General features: G+C 41.0%; 1 protein-coding gene across 3 annotated transcripts in view; it reads right to left on the reverse strand.

Annotated features, from left to right (window-relative positions):
* The window catches only part of LOC136867332 (uncharacterized), a 78,867-nt gene extending 56,874 nt beyond the window's left edge, over positions 1–21,993 (reverse strand). For all 3 annotated transcript variants that reach the window (XM_067144492.2, XM_067144491.2, XM_067144493.2), the window contains exon 1: positions 21,859–21,993. In XM_067144492.2, coding sequence (XP_067000593.2) covers positions 21,859–21,866 — 8 coding nt within the window. In that variant the 5' untranslated portion in view covers positions 21,867–21,993. The remainder of the gene's footprint in view (positions 1–21,858) is intronic.
* Between the last annotated feature and the right edge of the window lie 748 nt (positions 21,994–22,741).

The raw sequence follows: 22,741 nt of genomic DNA on the forward strand, positions 1-22,741 counted from the left end.
CCATACACTGCGTAGACCTGATGACAAAATAGCAAAAAAAAAAAAAAAAAAAAAAAAAAAAAAAAAAAAAAAAAAAAAAAAAAAAAAGCTCTCGAGTGGAATCCCCAGGGGCAGGGTAGGAGAGGAAGACCTAAGATGACATGGAGGCGATCAGTAGAGATAGAGATTGAGCAGCTTGGGTATACATGGGAAAAGCTGAAACACATGGGACATCACAGAACCAGACTACGAAACCTTGTCTCGGTCCTATGCTCCTCAACAGGAGTTCGAGGAATTAAGTCAAAAAAAGTTTTGCATGTGGAACGAAGTGACCCCTCTGACGCCGTAAGCCACAATGGCTATTAGCTTTACGGGCGAAAGGGTTTTGCCGGAACTTCTGTCTTCGTGGTAATCCTGCATGTCACTATTCTGCAGACTGGCTTTTGAGCGGATAATAACAGGCCTTTACATGTGAAGCATGTAAGCTCTGGGAAAGCATTCTTTCTTATTATACCAAACACATTTGCGATATTACTAACTGGTTTACAGGCACACACCCACCTCATCGAAAAATTTTATTACTCATAATTAGGGCCCAAATGTGTATGACAAGTCATGTTTTTTCTTTATATTCTTTCCATTGAAGACACAACTTAAGCATGATTTTATCTACCGGTGACAAAAATATGAAATTTTTACGGGCCGTATAAAGTGATATTTTAGCTTATTTAACGTTTTTTGTCATTTTCCGGTAATTTTCCACACTGTGGTCATATTTTTCCGTAGGTGTATACGCATATTTAAGGAGCATAACAACGCAGAATTTCGATTCATACGCAGGGAGGAGTTCAAAGCATTTTAATTGTTAAAATAAGATACTGGAGGAAGATGATGGTAAAAATTATAACTAAGAATGAAAAGTGTTAGTCTCAAATATAGAGCTTAACGATTATGAGTAAGGCCCGCGTGTTTATGAACTAAAGATGTTAGAAATATGTAAGCGTTTATTTAATAAAAATGTATTAAAATATGACAGTAAATATGACTTCAGATTTGTTGCTAACATTTTCGAAGTCTTCAAAATCTTATCGCTGTTTAAATTAACATTACTGTATAGTGAAACTATACTTTAAAAAATCTAGCACATTCAGTAATAATATAAGTATAATATTATTTTTTATTATTTTATTATTATATTTTGAATTTATTTAATTACACTAATGAATCCTGCAAAAAATGAACTATATATAACATTTTGGGCTATCGGAAATAATTACTATAGCAAATTACATGAATTTTAAAGCTTTCAATTAAGAACGTTGTATTTTCACGCAACATTCACTTGTAACGGGGAAAAGACCGCTCAACATGGCAGGATGTTATTGGGGTTGAAATACATCAAATCATTAGTGTTCAACTGAGGATCACCTTCCTCTCACTTTCTACGAATCTGTCTCTTTCTATGCAGCTTACCCTTCTAATTCACATACATATATGATTATAAGAAAGATAATTGTAAGAAATTACAGACAAAAATTAGAAGATGGGAAAAATCAAGCAGGTATGCGAAAATGGAATAAAAATGTGACAAAAATACAAAAATACGGAAAAATATGACCACAATGAGGAAAATCACCGAAAATCGACAAAAACGTTATATAAGCCAAAATATGACATGCCCACTTACGTCATCATTCTTGCCTCCTCCCTCGAGAATTAGCGAAGGCTGCTTGTCTTTCTGGCTTTCGAGGAGGTGACTTTGGATTTCATGGCGCAAGGTAAGAGCAATATCTTCCTTACGGGAATTCTTCTCCTTTACTTTCGTCAATGAACGCCTGGGCAAGTTGGACTCTTTGCTTGGGCTGGTAGAAATGAACTTTAAGTTGGAGCTTTTGTGTTCTATCATGTTGTACTTTGGTGATGATTCACTCATTTCTCTCGAATCTCTCAAATATGTATATTTTTTTTTGTATGAGAGTAAAATGTTCTACACCAAAGAGTCTCGGAATAGACTCTTAATAACGGAGCTGGAATTTGTTAAATAGCTTTAAGTAGGGTAATTCCGGTACACTTACATATGGGTGGGAATGGAACACTGGTTATCATCGATTCTGTATTACGAAAGTTGTCCGTGTTGAACTGAACCATTTGTTTTAAAACTGTTCTGCAGAAGATTTTAATAGTGATTTGGGCCGTCGATTCCCACCTTAGCCATCGTCGAAGTGGTTTTCCGTGATTTCCAACTTCTATTCCTGGCAAATGGCGGGATAGTACCTAACTTAAGGCCACGGCCGCTTCCTTCCCTCTTCCTTGTCTATCCCTCCCGACCTTCTCATCCCCCCACAAGGCTCCTGTTAAGGATAGCAGGCCGCCTGGACAATGTACTGATCCTCCTCCCCAGTTAAATCCTCCCGATCCAAAGTATTACGCTCAGGACACTGCCCTTGAAGCGGTAAAGGTGGGATCCCCCGCTGAGTCCGAGGGAAAAACCATCCTGGACGGTAAACGGATTACGAAAGAAAAATAAACTACACAAATATGTAAATAAAAATGTCATTCATAATATTTTACTGTTCCTCTTCAAACTTTCATTCATCCCGAATATCAACTACCAAGGGATTAACCCTTTGCACTCGTATGTCGGGTATCTTCCGACATATGTTTATTCCACGAACACCGCGCGTTAACAGCATCATTTAAGCTTTTAGCGACTCTTGGAGAATATTACGTCTGTAAAGTACCAGTGTACGGTCTGTGGGGTGTATTTCTTTCAGTCAAGATGAGGGGCCACTGAACGGAGAGCCGCACTTCATCTAGACACACGCTCTGCATATTACAAAGGACAGTGCAAAGTGCGGTAATAGACAGACCAAAGAAAGGCGAAGGGAAACCAACTTGTTGTCCAAAATATTTGCAATGAAACTAGGCCTTCATCGAGATGCTTTCTTTGAGACGCGCTATACAGAGGGTAAAAAAAAAAACAAAAAAAAACAATGAAATCTATCTACAAACTCACGTAAAACACGCATCCATTTCAGTTATTGTTCGGTTTTAGCTGTAAGAATAGAGAGCACTGTGCCCATACTTTTCCATAAAAATAAATGCGAGTAAAGTTGTGTGACCAGACAAATTTATTCGAGTGCTAAGGGTTAAGCTCCATCGTAATCGTTTTACTAGTATTACACAACTATATACAATGTTGTTATAATAAATTAGTATTTTAGCTTAATAGATAATTATTATTTGCCCTAACCATATTTAAAATGCACAAATAGATAGACGAACATGTAGTGTGTTATCAGGATTAATTTTCACATTCTGAAACTGTACTTAAAAATTGTTTATGGTAACTGACTCCTTAGGTGAATGGTCAGCGTAATGCCCTTCGGCTCATGGGGCCCCAGGTTCAATTCCCGGACGGCTCGGAAATTTCAACCATGGTTAACCCTTCTAGCTAGTGGGCTGAGTGTTTATGATCGTCTTAATATACATATTAATTTACACACAGCACATCCCGCTACGAATCACCATGGAAACACGCAATTTAGTGAATATACTCCGTGACATAGATTTGGCGTTAGCAATGTTATCCAACCGTAAAACTGGGCTTAATATAAATTAGTGCCGACCAGAAATAATTGAATAAAAAGGTCAGAAAGGAAGAAACGCTTTATGGTAACTATGACCACGGCAGAGTACACGGTTGTTTGTAGCGCTGTCTTATGCCAATTTTGACCAAATAGGTTCTGCGAAAACATATATTCCGCGTTAAAATGACAGAAAATAAACAAAATTACAACTATATTTGTAATTGGCCAAGGAAGGGTGCATGTCATTCCAGTCTAGATAATTTCAAGGCATATTAATTGTTTCTGGAGTGATTCAAACGAAAGTATACCATTTTGGCTGGAAATGTAACCATATTTTTGTTTCAGATTATTCCGTAACCAAGAACCCAATTCAGCGAACAGAGCTGCAAGTTTCTCTACAGAAGTAGTGGAGTACAAAAGCAAAATACAATTAAACATCTACATTGTGTTTAGTACAGATCGGTCGCTTTCGAGCGTGGGATATTGGTAACATGACACACTTGGAACGCGGAGAGAAAAAACTGAATCTATAGTTTAGTCTCCTGCTTCTGGAACTTACGCCTGTATGTATGTTTAGTCCTCAGCCCGAAGGCTGGTTGGATCCTCAACAGCTCTGCCATCAGCTGTCATAGATGGCCTAGGCATCACTGAAGAGGCGTACTAGGGAAATGAGGAGTGAGGTAGTTTCCCGTTGCTTTCCTCACCGAGCCAGAAGTTGCTATTACATATCAGTCTGCCAAGCCCATTGAAATGCATGCACCAACCGACCCTATGAGCAATATTTTCACACCATTCATAGCAGGGACTGGCTGCAGAAGGAATGGCATTACTAGCATCACTCATACCTCAGTCACTTTCATTTTGTCAAAGCCAAGGATAAAGCTGAGACAGATCAATGAAAGTAACAAGATTGCTCTAGCCCATACCAGAAGACATAGTGCACTGTAAACACTAGGTCCCGCCAGCAATACGCCTATACGATTAAAATTCCGATATCAGAGAGTGACAACCTTGGCAAAAAACTTTACATCTGATTTCAAGCGTCTGTCGGACAGTTTGAGAAGTTCATTGGAACACAAATTAGGGAAAATACGTCACAAAATAGTATCTGTCAGTGCTCTAGGAATGGCGAGACGGCCAGTTTAACTTTGATTTCCTGGATGAGAAATGTTCTGAAAAAATAAGTAAAAGGTACTCTTCTCCTTTTGTTCGATTCCTCATTTTTTTTTGCTTAATTAAGGTACAGCCTCAGAATTTGCCTGGTGTGAAAATGGGAAACCACGGAAAACCATCTTCAGGGCTACCGACAGTGGGGTTCTAACCTACTATCCCCCGAATACTGGATACTGGCCGCACTTAAGCGACTGCAGCTATCGAGCTCGGTCGATTCCTGATTAGGGTCAAATGGATTTCACGCTCCCATCTGAAGCCTTTTTCGACGATGATAAGGACCTGTGCACCACCTGGAAACAACACGGTATTGTTAACTACTTGAAATGTATAATTTTCTCCACTATAAAGTTTTTGCAAGGCATTTGGAAGAAATTATAAGGTGCGAAGTAGATACTATAATACTCCAAATCTTACCGAGCGAGTTGGCCGTGCGTTTAGGGGCACGCAGCTGTGAGCTTGCATTCGGGAGATAGTGGGTTCGAACCCCATTTTGTCAGTCCTGAAGAAAGTTTTCCGTGGTTTCCCATTTTCACAACAGGCATATTCTGGGGCTGTATCTTAATTAAGCTCACGGTCGCTTCCTTCCGACTCCTAGCCCTTTCCTATCCCATCGTCGCCATAAGACCTGTTTATGTCGGCGAGACGTAAAGCCAACTGTAAAAAAAAACGGAAAACAAAAATCCCCTCCAAATCTTCGCAACAAGTTTTACAATCAGTTATGTCTTTCACGTTTGGAAGAATATGCAATGTGCTACGAACTGTACATAATACACCAAACTCCCGGTATGTCGGCAAACGTTCTACTTTACCTGTGTTGCGGGATGGTCTACTCTCAGTAAAGGCGAATGCCGCAATATAATTTATACTCTCATGTTCATAAAATACAGAACACCTTGAACGACCAGCGATAGGAAGTTCATATTCAGAGGACATATTATTAGTGTCATCTGCAGAAACGATTAGCATTTCAGTCAACTACGTTCAGCATGTGTCCTGTTGCCTAGTAGGCACTGGGTCCTGCATGGGCACTGATAACTTGTTACATACGTGATGGTGTCGACGCGTATAAGGCACGAATGGCGTCCCGGGGTACAGCCATCCATGCTGCATTCACCTGGTTCCGCAGTTCATCTTTGGTGGTTAGCATTTTGGGTCACAGCGCCGCACCCGTCGTTTCACCATATACAGGGTTATTCACCTAACATGTTACACGGAAATAACTTCGAAACAAGTAAAGATATCGAAATTCTGTTTTCATATTCGTAAATGGTATCCAGGATCTCATAAAATAACGTGATACTTAGTCTCATGGGGTGTTTAATACCCGAGATATTGATACTAACTCCATATTTTTAAATGGAATGGCACAAATTCATACACCTGGCCTAAAAGTTCAACTGCGTACAAGTTCAAATATGTAAGTATTTTCAAAATCGCACAATTACTTTTTGAGATATAAATAAGAACAGCATGCCGCATCTGAAGTCGGGCAAGGATATATTGACGCGCAAGTAGTTTCCTGGGAGTGAGTTCAGCCACAGAACGGATACCAGGCATGTACTGTAAACATAATGTGATGTACCGTAACATACCCTGGGTGTGCAACGTTATTGTATGACTGGCAAACACACAATGGGGAAAGGAGATTAAAGTTCTTCTGCTTTGTTTTGTTTTGTTTTGTTTTGACATCCATGTGTAATAGGTCGCGCTCAGTTTAGCGTCTTTTCCCACGAATGGGAATGGGAAGGATTAGGAAAGGACGTCGGCCGTGGCCTGGTGTTGAATATGGGACAATATGAAAATCACTTTCAGGTTGGGCGAGGCAGGACTCGAACATGCGCTCTCCCGAATGCACGCCACTACAGTCGCGCTTGAGCTCCGCGGAGATTAATGCGTGTAAAATAAATAAATAAATAATAGTGTTGCCATCTCACCACGGTCAGCTCTGAACATCCCACATAATAAGTCGAGTTGTTTGTCTCCTCATGTTTAACCTATCCCAACCCAAATAATCCAGCATTGGTAACACTGCTCCTTCGCCTGAAATAACCTAGCACAAAACGAGGTGCGCTTTGTACTACACACACACCCAAGTAAACGGGGCTACATGACCACGCTGACAAAGCCCCGGAAATGAAATAACAACAAACAGCCACTCATCTCCACAGCCTGTCGAGTTTCTTATTCACGTGTAGCGGCTAGCATTCGTAGCTGTCGTCGCGGTGGTCCGGGTTCAATTCCCGGTTCTGTTAAGCAATTTAATTCTGGTTGGAGGGCTGTAACGGCGTACACTCACCATCGTGAGGCAAAACGGGGAAGAGGTGGGTTCAGTACCCATCTCAGCTATCCTGGAAGTGTTTCCGTGGTTTCCCACCGCTACTCCAGGCAAATGTCTGGATGGTTGCTTACTTACGACAACGGCCGCCTCCGTCCCAATTCCTTACCGGAATTACAAATACAGTACAGTACTACAGACACCACAATAACACAGGTTATCAGACACATTCTAACAGGCATACAACACACACACACACACACACACACACACACACACACACACACACACACAAGCACATGGGGCTACACGACCACGATGTCCAAGCCCCGGAAATGAAATAACAACAACTATCCTCTGTACCCCTTCGAGTGTCTTAATCACGTACGTCTGGAGAGGAACTCGAACAATAAGATGCATTACTGGAAGTGCGACCGTATAAGCATTACTGTTCTGGAGTAAACTTAGTGTTTGGAAATGTGGATGTTATCATTCAATCGCTATTTTTTTTTTTTTTTTTTTTGCTAGTTGATTTACGTCGCACCGATACAGATAGTTCTTATGGCGACGATGGGATAGGAAAGGCCTAGGAGTTGGAAGGAAGCGGCCTTGGCCTTAATTAAGGTAGAGCCCCAGCATTAGCCTGGTGTGAAAAAGGGAAACCACGGAAAACCATCTTCAGGGCTGCCGACAGTGGGATAGCTTTCGTTATGTTCCTTTCAAGGCAAAGTACTTACTTCAATCCTTTTAAACACACCAGCCCTACATGTCCTCTCATGAGTTCGCCTGTCATACACACTTTGCAAACCCATCATATGTGTACGAGGTGCTTACATGCCTGGTAACCATTCTGAGGCTGAACACACTCCCAGGAAACTGCTTGCGCGTCAATATGTCCTTGCCCGACTTCACGCCGTCTGATGCGCATGCTGTTCTTATTTACATCTCAAAAAGTAATTGTCCGATTTTGAAAATACTTACGTATTAGAATTTGTACGCAGTTGAACTTTTAGGCCAACTGTATGAATTTGTGCCGTTCCGTTTAAAAATATGGAGTTAATATCAATATTTCGGTCATTAATCATCCCATGAGACTAAGTAGCACGTTATTTTACAAGACCCTGGGTACCATTTACGAATATGAAAACAGAATGCCGATATCTGTAATAGTTTAGAAGTTATTTCCGTGTAACATGTTAGGTGAATAACCCTGTATACCACACATTTTCGATTGTCGACAAGTCTGGTGATCGGGCGGGCCAGGGCAAGAGTCTGACATCCTATGACAACAAGAAGGCACGTGGTCCTGCAGCAACATGTGGTCGCACATTGTTCTGCTCAAATATGGAGTCTGGGGTATCGTGCAGAAAGGGTATGGCTACAGGTCACGGGATGTCATTCACGTAGGTCAAACTGGTTAGAGTGCCCTGGACACGCACCAACTGTGATTTGTGTTTGTGCCCAATAGATACCCACACCAATAAGGCCTTGCGTTAGCGCTGTATGTCTTGTGCGAATGCAATCAATGTGATGCCTTTCTCCCTGTCTGGGGCGAACCAAAATTCGGCCATCATTTTCAAACACAGAACCTGGATTCGTCCGAAAACATTATCTGCTGCCATTCCTGTCCCCAGTGACGTCGTTCCATACCCCATTGCAGTCTAGCATGTTTATGCACATTAGTCAAAGATAGGCGGAGAAGTAGACGACACACCGATAACGCAGACCGCAATAAACGGCGACAGACTGCCACTACTGATAGTGTACGATGTGTTACACTGTTTTACTGTTGCTCCAGAGCCGAGGAGGACACAGATCTGTCCTGCAATGCCATTCGGATTAGGTGTCGATCTTCTCGGAGGTGGTCTGGGTGGTGCAACCAAACCTATCTCGTCGTGTTCTACGGCCTTCTGTGAACCATTCTGTACACACCCGTTACAACGCCGATACACTTCGTCCCACACGAGCAGCAATTTACCGGATGAATGAATCACGTTCTCTCATGCCAATAATGCGCCCTCTTTGAAACTCATTCATTTGACGGTACGGTTTTCGCATACGCCTGCGAGGCATCCTGTACGTCTGCTCAAGTCACACTGATCCATTATTTCGGTTTATAGCGACGAGAGCCGCAGGCACATTTTACCAGTCGGTAGTGGCGCGCTGAGATATCGATGTGGACCTTGAACCCAAGGGCCGACATGGTTCAAATACTAATCATTTCTTCAGAACATACTAACGCACATGACCTGTGAATATGAACTTCCTGTCTTTAGTCTTTCAATGTGTTCTTGGTTTTATGGACATGAGTGCAATTAGAAGGGAACTAGTCTTTCTACGACTCACTAGAGGGAGTTAATGCTTTGTGTTCGAGGGAGAGTTAATGTTATTAGTTGACATTATGACTTCGCATACAGTAAAATATTAGTAAACGTTCTGGTTACATGCTTGTTATTGAAGAGGGCAGGGATGTTATAGTAACAGGAAGTTAGTGTATATATTACTAGCGAATGGAAAAAGTCGAAGAAAGGTGTTTCCCTTTTGCGGGGCTACATGCTTGTTATAATTTATGCAACATTGCCAGTTAACAGGGACGGTTTTTAGGGAATGATTAGGGCAGAAAGTTAAAGTGTTCAATTCATGCTGTCGAGGGTGCAAATAAAGCGTTATGAGGCCTATAGTGCTTCGTGCGGAGCAAGAGGATGGGTATTTTGAATATATTTTGCAAGTGAAATGGTACTGTTCAGTAACGAAACTGTACTGTTTATTTGCGTCTTTGTTCATTCTATTACTCGAGCCTTTATTTTTTTTAAAGCAGATCGTCGTGCTCCATAAAGAAAAACAGAGATATTGTTGGTACATCGCGAGTTTGAACTAAAACTCTACTGCTTCAAAAACTGAGCGAGTGGCTGTGCGGTTTGGGTCGCTGGTGGAGGATAGTGGGTTCTAACCCCACTGCTGGCAGTCCTGAAGATGGTTTTCAGTGGTTTACCCATTGTCACACCAGGCAAATGTCGGGGCTGTACCTTAAGGCCACGGCCGCTTCCTTCCCACTCCTAGTGCTTCCTATCCCCCATCGTCGCCATAAGACCTACTGTTTAGGCTACCCAACTTACTGAGCTGTACGCATGTATCTAAAGCGAACTGTGCGCTACACTCGTCCCATAATAATGTTGGAGTAAGTCACGAAGCACCTTTCTCAAGCTAAAACAAAATACAACTTTATAGACTATAAAGGAGCTTAGAGTAGTGGGAGATGGAGGCTTCCACTTGCAGTAACTTTTTATAGTTAGCTCTAAGACCAACACCCTTGTTCAGAGGAATTCATTGTGACCCGTTGCATGGAAAGGGACCCAAAATCGGCAATAGAAATTTTACAGCAGAAACCTGAACAAAAGTGTCTGGGGTGTAAACATTGTAAAAATATATTTCGACTTCTTGCGCTACCTATGGATCTTCTTAACAAACTATGTTATGCAGCAATTCGAGTCTTCGGCATTCGACGTAATGAAAACTTCGTACAATATTAGTAAGAAAATTAGTTAAAGCTGAAATTAGGTTTTCCTCAATATGAAGTTTTTTAATAGTAACAGTCAGTAATTAATATCTTCTGAAGTATTTCACCTAGTATGTATGTATGTTCAGTCCGTCAGCGATGCCGCTGGTGGGATCCTCAACAGCTCTGCCATCAGCTGTCATAGGTGGCCTAGGCATCACTGAAGAGGCGTACTAGGTAAATGAGGGGTGAGGTAGTTTCCCGTTGCTTTCCTCACCGAGCCAGAGTTGCTATTACATATCAGTCTAACAAGCCCACTGAAATGCATACACCAACCGACCCTATGAGCAACATTTTCACACCATTCATAGCAGGGACTGGCTGCATAAAGATTGGCATTACTAGCATCGCTCATACCTCAGTCACTTTCATATTATCAAAGCCAATGGTAAGACAGAGACAGATCAATGAAAGTAACAAAATTGCTCTAGCCTATACCAGAAGACATAGTGCACTGTAAACACTAGGTCCTGCCAGCAAAGGCACATTGAACCTAGAAGGATGAAATATTTTTCTAAATGCTCAGTATATTATGCCAATTTTAGAACCACAAAAATCTCAAAAATGAAAAATCCTACTTTAGGTCCATTTTTGCGCAACGAGTCACAATTTCGTTTTTATTTCTGTTAAAGTCCGAGGCTGTCATGCACAGTCGTCAAAACAAAGAATGAGAGTTTGGTATTTTATGTTCCTCATTTTATTAGACTTAATTTTAATAAAATGTTTTCCTAAAATGCGCCAAGTAACTGAAAATGCTACGAGAGGAATAGGCAGTTGTGTTTATGTTTCGTAGATCTAGAGAAAGCATATGACAGGGTACGGAGGGATGTTGACAATACTGGGGGACTATGGGATCAAGGGTAGATTATTAAAATCAATCAAAGGCATTTATGTTGACAATTGGGCTGCAGTGAGAATTAATGGTAGAACGAGTTCTTAGTTCAGGGTACTTAACAGGGGTTAGACAAGGCTGTAATCTTTCAACTTTGTTGTTTGTAGTTTACATGGATCATCTACTGAAAGGTATAAAGTGGCAGGGAGGGATTCAGTTAGGTGGAAATGTAGTAAGCAGTCTGGCCTATGGTGACGACTTGGTCTTAATGGCAGATCGTGCCGCAAGCCTGGAACTTAAAAATAGATGCAATGAGTATGGTATGAAAATTAGCCTTTCGAAGACTAAATTGATGTTAGTAGCTAAGAAATTCAACAGAAATGAATTTCAGATTGGTGATACAAAGCTGGAACAGGTAGACAATTTCAGTCATTTAGGTTGTGTGTTCTCCCACGATGGTAATATGGTAAGTGAGATTGAATCAAGGTGCAGTAAAGCTAATGCAGTGAGCTCGCAGTTGCGATCAACAGTATTCTGTATACTGTAGTTCCCGGACGAAACTATCTTTAAATCGATCTGTTTTCAGACCAACTTTGCTTTACGGGAGAGAAAGCTGGGTGGAAGCAGGATATCTTATTCGTAAGTTACAAGTAACAGACATGAAAGTAGCCAGAATGACTGCTGGTAAAAACAGGTGGGAACAATGGCACGAGGGTACTCGGAATGAGGAGCAATGAACTCAATGGATGAAGCTGTACGCACATAAACCGGCTTCGGTGGTGGGTTCATGTGAGGCGAATGGAGGAGGATAGGTTAATTAGGAGAATAATGGACTCTGTTATGGAGGGTAAGGGAATTAGAGGGAGACCAAGATGATGGTGGTTACTCAGTTTCTAACGATTTGAAGATAAGAGGTATAGAACTAAATGAGGCCACAGCACTAGTTGCAAATAGAGAATTGTGACGAAGTTTAGTAAATTCACAGAGGCTTGCAGACTGATCGCTGAAAGGCATAACGGTCTATAATGGTGATGCATATATGTTAATTTTATTAATTATAAGAATATAATTCATCTTTGACTGTGTCTCCTAAGAAGTGAAAGTTGTGACCCTAAATTTCTCTATTTATTGACGTTTTTCGGGTTGAATTATGAACGCCTTTCCCGCTTGGACAAGAATGTTTCCAGAAGAGCACTAAAATAATTACTCCTAGTACAGCCATTCTCTCTTTATAAGATTATTTTAATACATTCATCAAAGTGGAATTCGTGAGGTTATCCGACTGATTTCTTTTTCTTGTGGTTTAACATCGCACTCCTACATCGGCGACGCAAGGGCTAGGATTGGAAAGGTGACGGCCGTGGCCTTAATTATGGCACAGCCCTAAGCATTTGCCTGATGTGGAAATGAAAAACCATGGAAAATCATCTTCAGGGATGCTGACGATGACATTGGCAACCGCAATCTCTCAATTGTAAACTCACAGCTACATGACCCGAAACACGCGGCCAAATTCCTTGGAGTCACAGTGAAGTTCCACAGCCAGGGATAAAGCATTCTTTGTAATTGATGCACATACCTCCAACGTACAATGTTCGTATTAGGGACGCTTCAGTATTCTGTACTGAGTGAATTGGCTACGTGGTACAGGTTACGTAGTTGTAAATTTGCTTTCGAGGGAGAGAGGGTTCGAACTGTACTGTCGTCCCATTAATCCAGTATAGCAACACTGTGGCGGTAGTATAGCTGGAGTTCGTACTTGAATTTCAGAAGTAAGATAAAACGAATTTCTTACTTCCACTCTAGAGCACACATTTTATTGCTATTTATCAATTTCAAGGAAAGGGGGGTGTAATTATCTCCGTACCTTATCTGCTGGCTTCCCACCTGGAAGGATGAGGCTAGAACCCCTATCGATCCTGGGTCATGATTTTCATCTCAATAATCACGTGCAGTCAGGAAGGACGTCCGATGGTAAACCGCCGGCCAAAACAAAAAATGAGCCTTGGTGGCTTTAGCGACCCCAGAAATAGCTGGGATAAGCGGAAAAGTTCTAGTATGCCACTATTTCAACACGCATCTTTCCAATGACTAAGCAGCCTTTAAACTCTTTCAAAGACTTAACTTTATCGTTCTCCTAAGAGCTTCTTTTACAGAAAATTCTATTTTTTTTACAATTTTGCTTTACGTCGCACCGAGACAGATAGGTCGTATGGCAACGATGAGATAGTAAAGACATAGGAATGGGAAGGAAGCGGCCGTGGCCTTAATTAAGGTACAGCCCCAGCATTTGCCTGGTGTGAAAGTGGGAAACCACAGGAAACCGTCTTAGGGCTGGCTACAGTAGAGTTCAAACCCACTATCTCCCGAATTCAAGCTCACAGCTACGCGCCCCTAACCGCACGGCCAACTCTCCCGGTACAGGACATTCAAACAGCGTGTTGGCTTAGCAATTACCGTACTGTTCATGCCTCTTTTTAAATTGTTCTAACTCCATTAAGGTGGCATATTTACAAGCTTGGTCCCGTTTTAGTGAGTTTGTCAGGTTACATTCCCTCTGAAATGAATAATTTCAGTTTTGTAATGAGTTTAACCATTTTAGATGAAACACAAAATGCCGTATCAGATCTAATCGAAGTTCTCCGAAAATAATCCCTTAAAAAATCATCTCTTCCCCAACTTGTTTCTGGGACAATCGATCATTTTGGAAGTCATTGCTTGTGTTAATGTCAATGAAGATGACGAATTGCACAGAAAATTTAAAAGAATTATGTTTCAGTAATTAAGCACATACGTTTTAATTACATGAAAGAAAACTATTTATAAAACACTAGAGCTAGGTTCATCGAATGAAGGAAAGATTTGATGACAAAACCATAAAATTAACACAGCTATTGTAATATATGTAGGATACAAGACCTAGAAAGGGTTGTAGGAATTGTAGTAAGGATGTAAAGGAGAGGGCATATAAGTCTCTGGTAAGACCCCAACTAGAGCATGGTTCCAGTGTATGGGACCCTCACCAGGATTACTTGATTCAAGAACTGGAAACAATCTAAAGAAAAGCAGCTCGATTTGTTCTGGGTGATTTCCGACAAAAGAGTAGCGTTACAAAAATGTTGCAAAGTTTGGGCTTGGAAGACTTGGGAGAAAGGAGACGAGCTGCTCGATTAAGTGGTATGTTCCGAGCTGTCAGTGGAGAGATGGCATGGGAGGACATCAGTAGACGAATAAGTTTGAGTGCTGTCTTTAAAAGTAGGAAAGATCACAATATAAAGATAAAGTTTGAATTCAAGAGGACAAATTGGGGCAAATATTCGTTTATAGGAAGGGGAGTTAGGGATTGGAATAACTTACCAAGGGAAGTGTTCAATAATTTTACAATTTTTTGCTATCATTTAAGGCTAGCAAAACAACAGATATGGAATCTGCCACCTGGGCGACTGCCCTAAATGCAGATCAGCAGTGATTGATTTGATTGTTGATTGATGACCTAGATGTTAGGTCGCTTTAAATAACAAGCATCATCATCATCGGATATGTTAAGGATATGATTTTTCTGGTCTTCGTTATTTAAAATATGTTTCCTGTGATCAATAGGGCTCGAATGTTTAAGACCTAAAAATAGCCCAAATAAGCAAGCAAATATGACCTCAAAAGTGACGAAATATGACCTCAAAATTGGCAAAATATGACGTAAAAATTATAAAATATGACCCAAAAATGATTAATCTGAATATGGTCATTTGAAAATATGTTATAAATCGAAACGGCAAATCCTTTGATACGTATTTGTTAACTAAATTCTTTATTCTTACTTTCATATTAATTTTCTGAATATACATGTTTAGTAGTTATTCACAGTCTATTGTCCTCAATTCACTTATCAAACATTTGTGAATACATACCTATAAAGAAGGGCCTACAAATTTCGCTAAGATTATCAGGCCACACAACATTTTAAAAGTAAAAACGTGTTTGCACCCTTCATTGGTGGATTGAAATACGAGAAAACTAGAAATCAATCTATTTTTTGAATGTTTTGGAACGTTTAAGCTTAGAATACATTAATATTATTCAAATGCCTTAAAGTTTAAACTGAGCACCACGAAACAAATTAAGTAGATGTCTTTCGATAGATTATTGTAGGGCGGCAGGGCAAATAGTGCAAATTCACATAACTTTTTCATTCTTGTCCGCGGGTGGTACTGAAATGTATGACAAGGTTCATCTTCAAAGCATCAGGCCCGAAAGACCTCCGATTATCACTTAACACATTCTTGTAAGAAGAGAAGCTTCTTTTTACATCACAAGAGCTTATTGGTGCATATTTAAATAATATTAAATCACTGCAATCGAGTATGCACACATCTTGAAATGCACTGGTACCTTCTCCTGTAAGAACATCATTTATCTTGCCCACATAGCGAAAACCGTCACTTGGATTAAGCACGTTTTGAAGTTTCCTTTTTTACACTGACGCCAACTATTCCATGTGATTGTTGTGCTGAAAGTTCAACACTTCTCATAATTTCAATACTTGCATGAATTTCTAAGCCAGCAGCTTCTAAATGAGTAATTGCACTCGATATAATTCCAAAATTCGACTTAATATATGCCAGACTTTCTGACAACTGTTAGAAAACAATTACTGCGCAATCTTGATAGAAGAGGCAGAGTATTCCACTTGGATTAACTACAGATGTGATAGGTAAAAGCAGTTTTATGAATACTAGTTCTCATTCGGAAAGTTGACGATGATTTTGCACAGCTACAGCTGTCGCCAAACCGCCGAAATATGACGTTTCTACGAAAATAGTTCAAAATATGACCTTATGACAAAAAATAGACAAAATATGCATTTATATGACAAGTAAACGTCACTTAATTGTGGCGATAGTAACCTGATTTGCACCAAAATCCAATCAGGCAAGAAAATAGAGACAAAGAAAAAATATGACTTTTCCTAAACATCCGAGCCCTAGTGATGAATTAGACTAGGCCTTATACTAGAGCAGACACTTTTGCTTTCTTCATTATTTTTAACAGCTGATATTAGACAAGATACTCTAGAAAAGCTCGCCAAGTGTGTGTTGTGAGTAATTTTCAATTGCTGGTGTTTAACGATCATTCAGTACTATAAATAAAATAAAGATAAAACTCAGGGATCGCGTGGGTGGTTGGAGGTGGAGGAACGGACAGATGAATTCATCGATCAAGTGATCAACAGTTATACTTCTGCAACACCAGTTCAACAGGCCAGTAATTACTTATGTACAACTTAGCATCAGATTGTCCTGTTTCGTGTCTGAATGGTCAATGCAGTTGCCGTCGTGTCAGAGAGCCTCGAGTTCGATTCCCCATGTATAACACCACTGTCCACCACAATACACGTAGATTCCTATACTCAGCACATGCCGCCCACTCGTATTGGAGGATCTTTTTTACAAGGGCTGCACCAGGCTAGCCATAGCCACATGAAATAATAATAATAATAATAATAATAATAATAATAATAATAATAATAATAATAATAATAATAATAATAATAATAATATGCCTTTGCTGGCAAGATGTAGTGTTTACACTGCACTATGTCTTCTGGTATGGGCTAGAACAAATTTGTTACTTTCATTGACTTGTTTCAGTCTCATCCTTGGCTTTGACAAAATGAAAGTGACCGAGGTATGAGTGATGCTAGTAATGCCATTCCTTATGCAGCCAGTCCCTGTTATGAATGGTGTGAAAATATCACTCATAGGGTTGGTTGGTGCATGCATTTCCGTGGGCTTGGCAGACTGATATGTAACAGCAACTTCTGGCTCGGCGAGGAAAGCAACGGAAAACTACATCACTCCTCATTTCCCTAGTATGCCTCTTCACTGACACCTACGCTATCTATAACAGACGTTGGCGGAACTGTAGAGGATCAAACCAGCCTTCGGGCTGAATACCCAACATACAACATTATTATTATTATTATTATTATTATTATTATTATTATTATTATTATTATTATTATTAGATGGCATATGTAAAAAGGCCTCGTAAGATCATCCTTATATGACAAATTTACACATAATTTTAAATACAAAAACATCGAGCAAGTGACTATGCGGTCTGGATCACATTGCTATTAGCTTGCATTTGGGAGATAGTGGGTTCGAACTCCACTGTCCACTGTCAGCAGCCCTGAAGATGGTTTTCCGTGGTTTCCTATTTTCACACCAGACAAATGGTGGGGATGTAACTTAAGTTAGGAACGGTCGCTACCTTCCCACGTTCTAGCCCTGTCCTACCCCATCGTCGCCATACGGTGTAGCTGTATCGGTGCAATGTAAAGCAGATTGTAACATATATACCAGGTGGCTCCCGGACGCCGTACTTTCTACTTATAAATGTCCCGCGTGCATAAGTAATGTGTGGGGTGTCTACCACCTACTTTTAACAGGGGAACGACTGCCAGCGGGCAGGTTACGTCAAAATATGAAGAGATAAGAAACAGAGTCACACTCGCAGCATGTTACTCAGCGTTCCCGGTCGAATGCACCCCTTGCATTAGTAAACATCGTTTTCGACAGCATACTTCTAGGCTGGTGTATGGTACAGCCGCGCTATATTTACCGTCTGCTTATCGACAATGGCTAGTGTGTTGAGCAGCGATGAATACACATACATTACTTTTAACTGGACTGCCAGGTCGGAATGCAACCGAAGCGCCAAACAGACATATGCCGTCTACACAAGTATTTCACCGAACAGTACCGTGTTTGTTTCATACAAGCAACTCTTTTATCGCGTGGAATGTCTACAGGTGTATAAATTAACATGTTATTAAATTTCCTTTTCTGCATCTTTGGCGTGTTACCAAACAGTTGCGGCGATTAGGGGGTGGGGCGAGAAGGGAACGTCGCCCCCGCCCCTCGCCACTTTGTGGAGTAAACATTACATATTCACTTTAGCCACCTGGAACTAGGAATATTTTTTTTTTGCTAATTGCTTTACGTCGCACCGACACAGATAGGACTTATGGTGACGATGGGATAGGAAAGGCCTAGGAGTTGGAAGGAAGCGGCCGTGGCCTTAATTAAGGTACAGCACCAGCATTTTCGTGGTGTGAAAATGGGAAACCATCTTCAGGGCTGCTCACAGTGGAATTCGAACCCACGATCTCCCGGATGCAAGCTCACAGCCAATTAGTTTTAAAAGAAACGTTATCTGTACAAGCCTTTGTGTCTTATCTGCCAATTCTTTCCTTTATTTTCTTTAATTTTATTAACATAATGTTTGGCGGAAATAAGCACCAAATGCCGTTCGTAGCGGCTAACCGATTTGTATAGCGCTACGGCAAGTAGTGGAGACTTTGCATGTGCTGTGGGGAAGGGTAGTAGGGGTATAATGTTTTTGCCAAGGTCGTGGATACTGAGTTATAATTCACCCGTATGACGCACGCATTCGTCAGTCTGGCAGCCTCTTCAGTGTTTGTTAGCTCCTTAGTGTGTATTAAAATACTAAATAACTTTTAATTGCATGATCATGCCGTACTTCTATTTAATTGTACCGGCTGAGGTAGCCGTGGAGTTAGGGCCGCGCAGCTGCGAGCTCGCACCCGGGTTAAAAGTAATGTATGTGTATTCATCGCTGCTGAACACACTAGCCATTATCGATAAGCAGACAGTAAATATAGTGCGGCTGTACCATACACCAGCCTAGAAGTATGCGGTCGAAAACGATGTTTACTAATGCAAGGGGTGCATTCGACCGGGAACGCTGAGTAGCATGCTGCGAGTGTGACTCTGTTTCTTATCTCTTCATATTCTGACGTAACCTGCCCGCTGGCAGTAGTTCCCCTGTTAAAATTAGGTGGTAGATACCACACACATCACTTATGCATGCGGGACATTTATAAGTAGAAAGTACGGCGTCCGGGAGCCACCTGGTATATAGAAACGTTACTTGCACCTATATTAAAATTGAAAAAGGTTAGAACAAATATGGAAGAAAGAAAGAAAGAAAGAAAGAAAGAAAGAAAGAAAGAAAGAAAGAAAGAAAGAAAGCTCTGTGACTTTAACCGACCACATTTACGTGTATTTAACTTTACATAGTTCCAACTCCTCTTCCCCCTGCACCGGTATAGTATAACCCTCCACAGAGATGATGATGATGATGATAATGATGCTTGTTGTTTAAAGGGGCCTAACATCTAGGTCATCGGCCCCCTCCCCGGAGAAAGAGGTCTGAATTCAACATAGGTCCTAAAATAAACTACCTTCCCAGTACTAAGTCTAATTAATTACGAGCTTCCTTTATAGATGAGTTGTAGTGTGTCAGCCTCGTATCTCAAGAACTCGGGTTCAAACGCGACAGAAATGGTGGATTTTTGAAGGACAGCAACATAGCTATTCGGTACTCCATATCGTGAATGTAACAGATAACCGGCGACACATTCGATGATTATCAGGCAGAAACTCAGCAGTTGGTGGCCCAATTAAGTGTCGGTTTCTCAGCCATCTGATAAAGTACAACAAAACTTCTAAATTTACACGCAGGCAGCCTAATTTATATCGAATAAAAAATTCCTGCACACGGTAGCGAAACTAAATTATTTTCATTTTTTTATTTTTGACGAGTTGCTTTACGTCGCGCTGGTACGTTACGCATATGATACGGGCTCGCCTGCAGAAAACAAAACTAAGTTCCCTCAAACATTGCATAAAACATATCAATACACACATTTGAAAAGGAGACACAAGCTTATCTTTAATTCAAGCTATATCCACTTGGTATGTTCAGAGGACTTGCTGTAAGATTACAAAACTAATTATTTTGTTAATAGATTTTATTTTGAAAATTAATCGTTTCGCAAGGATTGAAATACAACATAAATCTTTTAATCTTGTATTTTTACAAATTTAAAACTTTACTCTAGAGAAACTAGACCGTGCGGCGTGCTTTCTGGGATGCAAAAGCATTGACGATTTCAATTAGATCAGTGGATGTAACATTCGACGCTGAGGAAGCTGAGTCATACCATTTCTTAGGTAGTTTCTAATAAGTTTCAGTTTCGGAAAGGATAGTTTTCTGAAAGAAACAGTAACAGGAATAATTAGGTCTAAACTATGATATTTTGTTTCCAATTTTTATTGTTTTATTCTTAACTTGGCATAGATCGTTTTAAGAAAGCGTCCAGCTCATATTACGGAAGACGTCTGTATTAGAATCAATAAAACAACTGCGCCAGATACAACGACCAGACAATTACTCTACTTACGAATTTTAAAAAACAATCCCCCCCCCCGCCTCCTCATTCACCAACATCATCATAATGTTATCTTCTGCGTGCAGAATGGCATTCGGGTATATTTTTCTGCGGAAGTCGGCACTGCAGGTCTTGCAGACTAGCGTTACGTCACTTTACCGATAGGTCTTTTGTCGACGATAGTATAGGAAAGGGCTAGGAGTGGGAAGGAGGTGGCTTTGGCCGTAATTAAGGCACAGCAATTTTTGCAATTTGTTTTACGTTGCACCGACACAAACTGTTTCACATAGTGGTTTTTGGATGATGGGATAGGAGTAGGAAGGAAGTGGCCGTGGCCTTAATTAAGGTACATCCCCCAGCATTTGCCTGGTGTGAAAATGGGAAACCACAGAAAACCATCTTCAGAGCTGCTGATAGTGGGGTACGAACCCACTATCTCCCGGATGCAAGTTAACAACTGCGCGTCCCTAACCGCACGGCCAACTCGCCCGGTTAAGGCACAGCATTTTCCTGGTGTGAAGATGGCAAACCATGAAATACCATCTTCAGGGCTGCCGACAGTGGGGTTCGAACCCACTATCTCCCGAATGCAAGCTCACAGCTGCACGCCCCATTTCGCACGACCAACTCACTCGGTATTGTTAATTAAGCACATACCAGTACAGAAACCGCAATCACGCAGATGACCAAGTAGTCCTCACAAGGGCTGTTGTGTGACATGTCTTAAGAGCCCTTTTCTTTGTCCTTGTGGTTTAACGTCACATCAACACACAGAAGGTTCTCGGCGACGATGAGAAGGAAAAGTGCTAGGGCTAGGATTGAGAAGAGGCCATGGCCTTAAATAAGGTTCTGCCTTGGCATTCATCTGGTGTGAAAATAAGAAACTACGGAAAATCATCTTTAGGGCTGCCGATAGTAGGATTCAAAACCGCTCCCTCCACAACGTAAGCTAACAATTTCAAGAATCGAACCACGAAGCCAACTCCCTCGGTCCTAAGAACCTTACACAAGTCACCAGCACCATCAACAAGAAAAGTAGGCTATCATAAAAATCCAGCCTTAAATCGTGCTTCAAGTACAGGACAGATTTAAGACAGTCATTTCTTTTTTCCTTGGTGGCTTGTTCTCTGGTGGTAAAAATTGCGAGCAAGAAAAATAATACTTTTTTTATAAAGTCTTGTGCACAGGACTTACCTTTTCATTCCTCTGTGATGTTCATGACTTGATGAGTGCCATGTTAATGTGGAGTTTACAGTGCATGTACTGTACACGAGATTGATTAGATAACGACCTGCTCAATGCCCCACACAGAACAAACTACCGTAGCTAGATTCGTCCGGTAATGGACGAGGAATTCTCGGTCAGTTTCCGGTGCGCAGGTCAGATTCTTCTCTCAACAAACACTCTTTACGCCAGGAATAGAAACATGACGGCATGGGAACACCGGCAGGACTGAGATAATTGATACCTACATTTTCGTTGTTGTATCCAGTAACGGCATTTAGGATAGGAGGGGTCGCACCCCAACTTTGCGGAGAAAACATACTTTTATTCCATTTTAGTCGGCTGACACTAGGAATTAAGGGAATTATTAAAAAATACCACTTTGTACACACCCTGTTGTGTCATCAGCTAATTCTATCCTTTATTTTCTTTAATTATTAACAACATTATTAGCGGAAATTCGCACAAAATGCCGTTCGTCACGGCTAACCGATTTGTATAGCGTCACAGCAAATAGTGGACTTTGCATGTGCTCTGAGGAAGGGTAACAGGGGTATATTTTTGCCAAGATCATGGACTCTGAGGTGTGATTCAACCGCTTGCCGCGCGCATTCGTCAGTCTGGCAGTCGCTTTTGAGTCTGTTTGTTTGTTTGTTTGTTTGTTTGTTTGTTTGTTTGTTTGTTTGTTAGTGCGTAGTCAAATGCTAAATTATTTTTTCTTTGCAACTTTGCTTTACGTCGCACCGACACAGATAGGTTTCACGGCGACGATGGAATAGGAAAGGCCTAGGAGTGGGAAGGAAGCGGCCGTGACCTTAATTAAGGTACAGCCCCAGCATTTGCCTGGTGTGAA

The sequence above is a fragment of the Anabrus simplex genome, chromosome 3 (genome assembly GCF_040414725.1).
Source record: "Anabrus simplex isolate iqAnaSimp1 chromosome 3, ASM4041472v1, whole genome shotgun sequence".
NCBI lineage: Eukaryota > Metazoa > Arthropoda > Insecta > Orthoptera > Tettigoniidae > Anabrus > Anabrus simplex.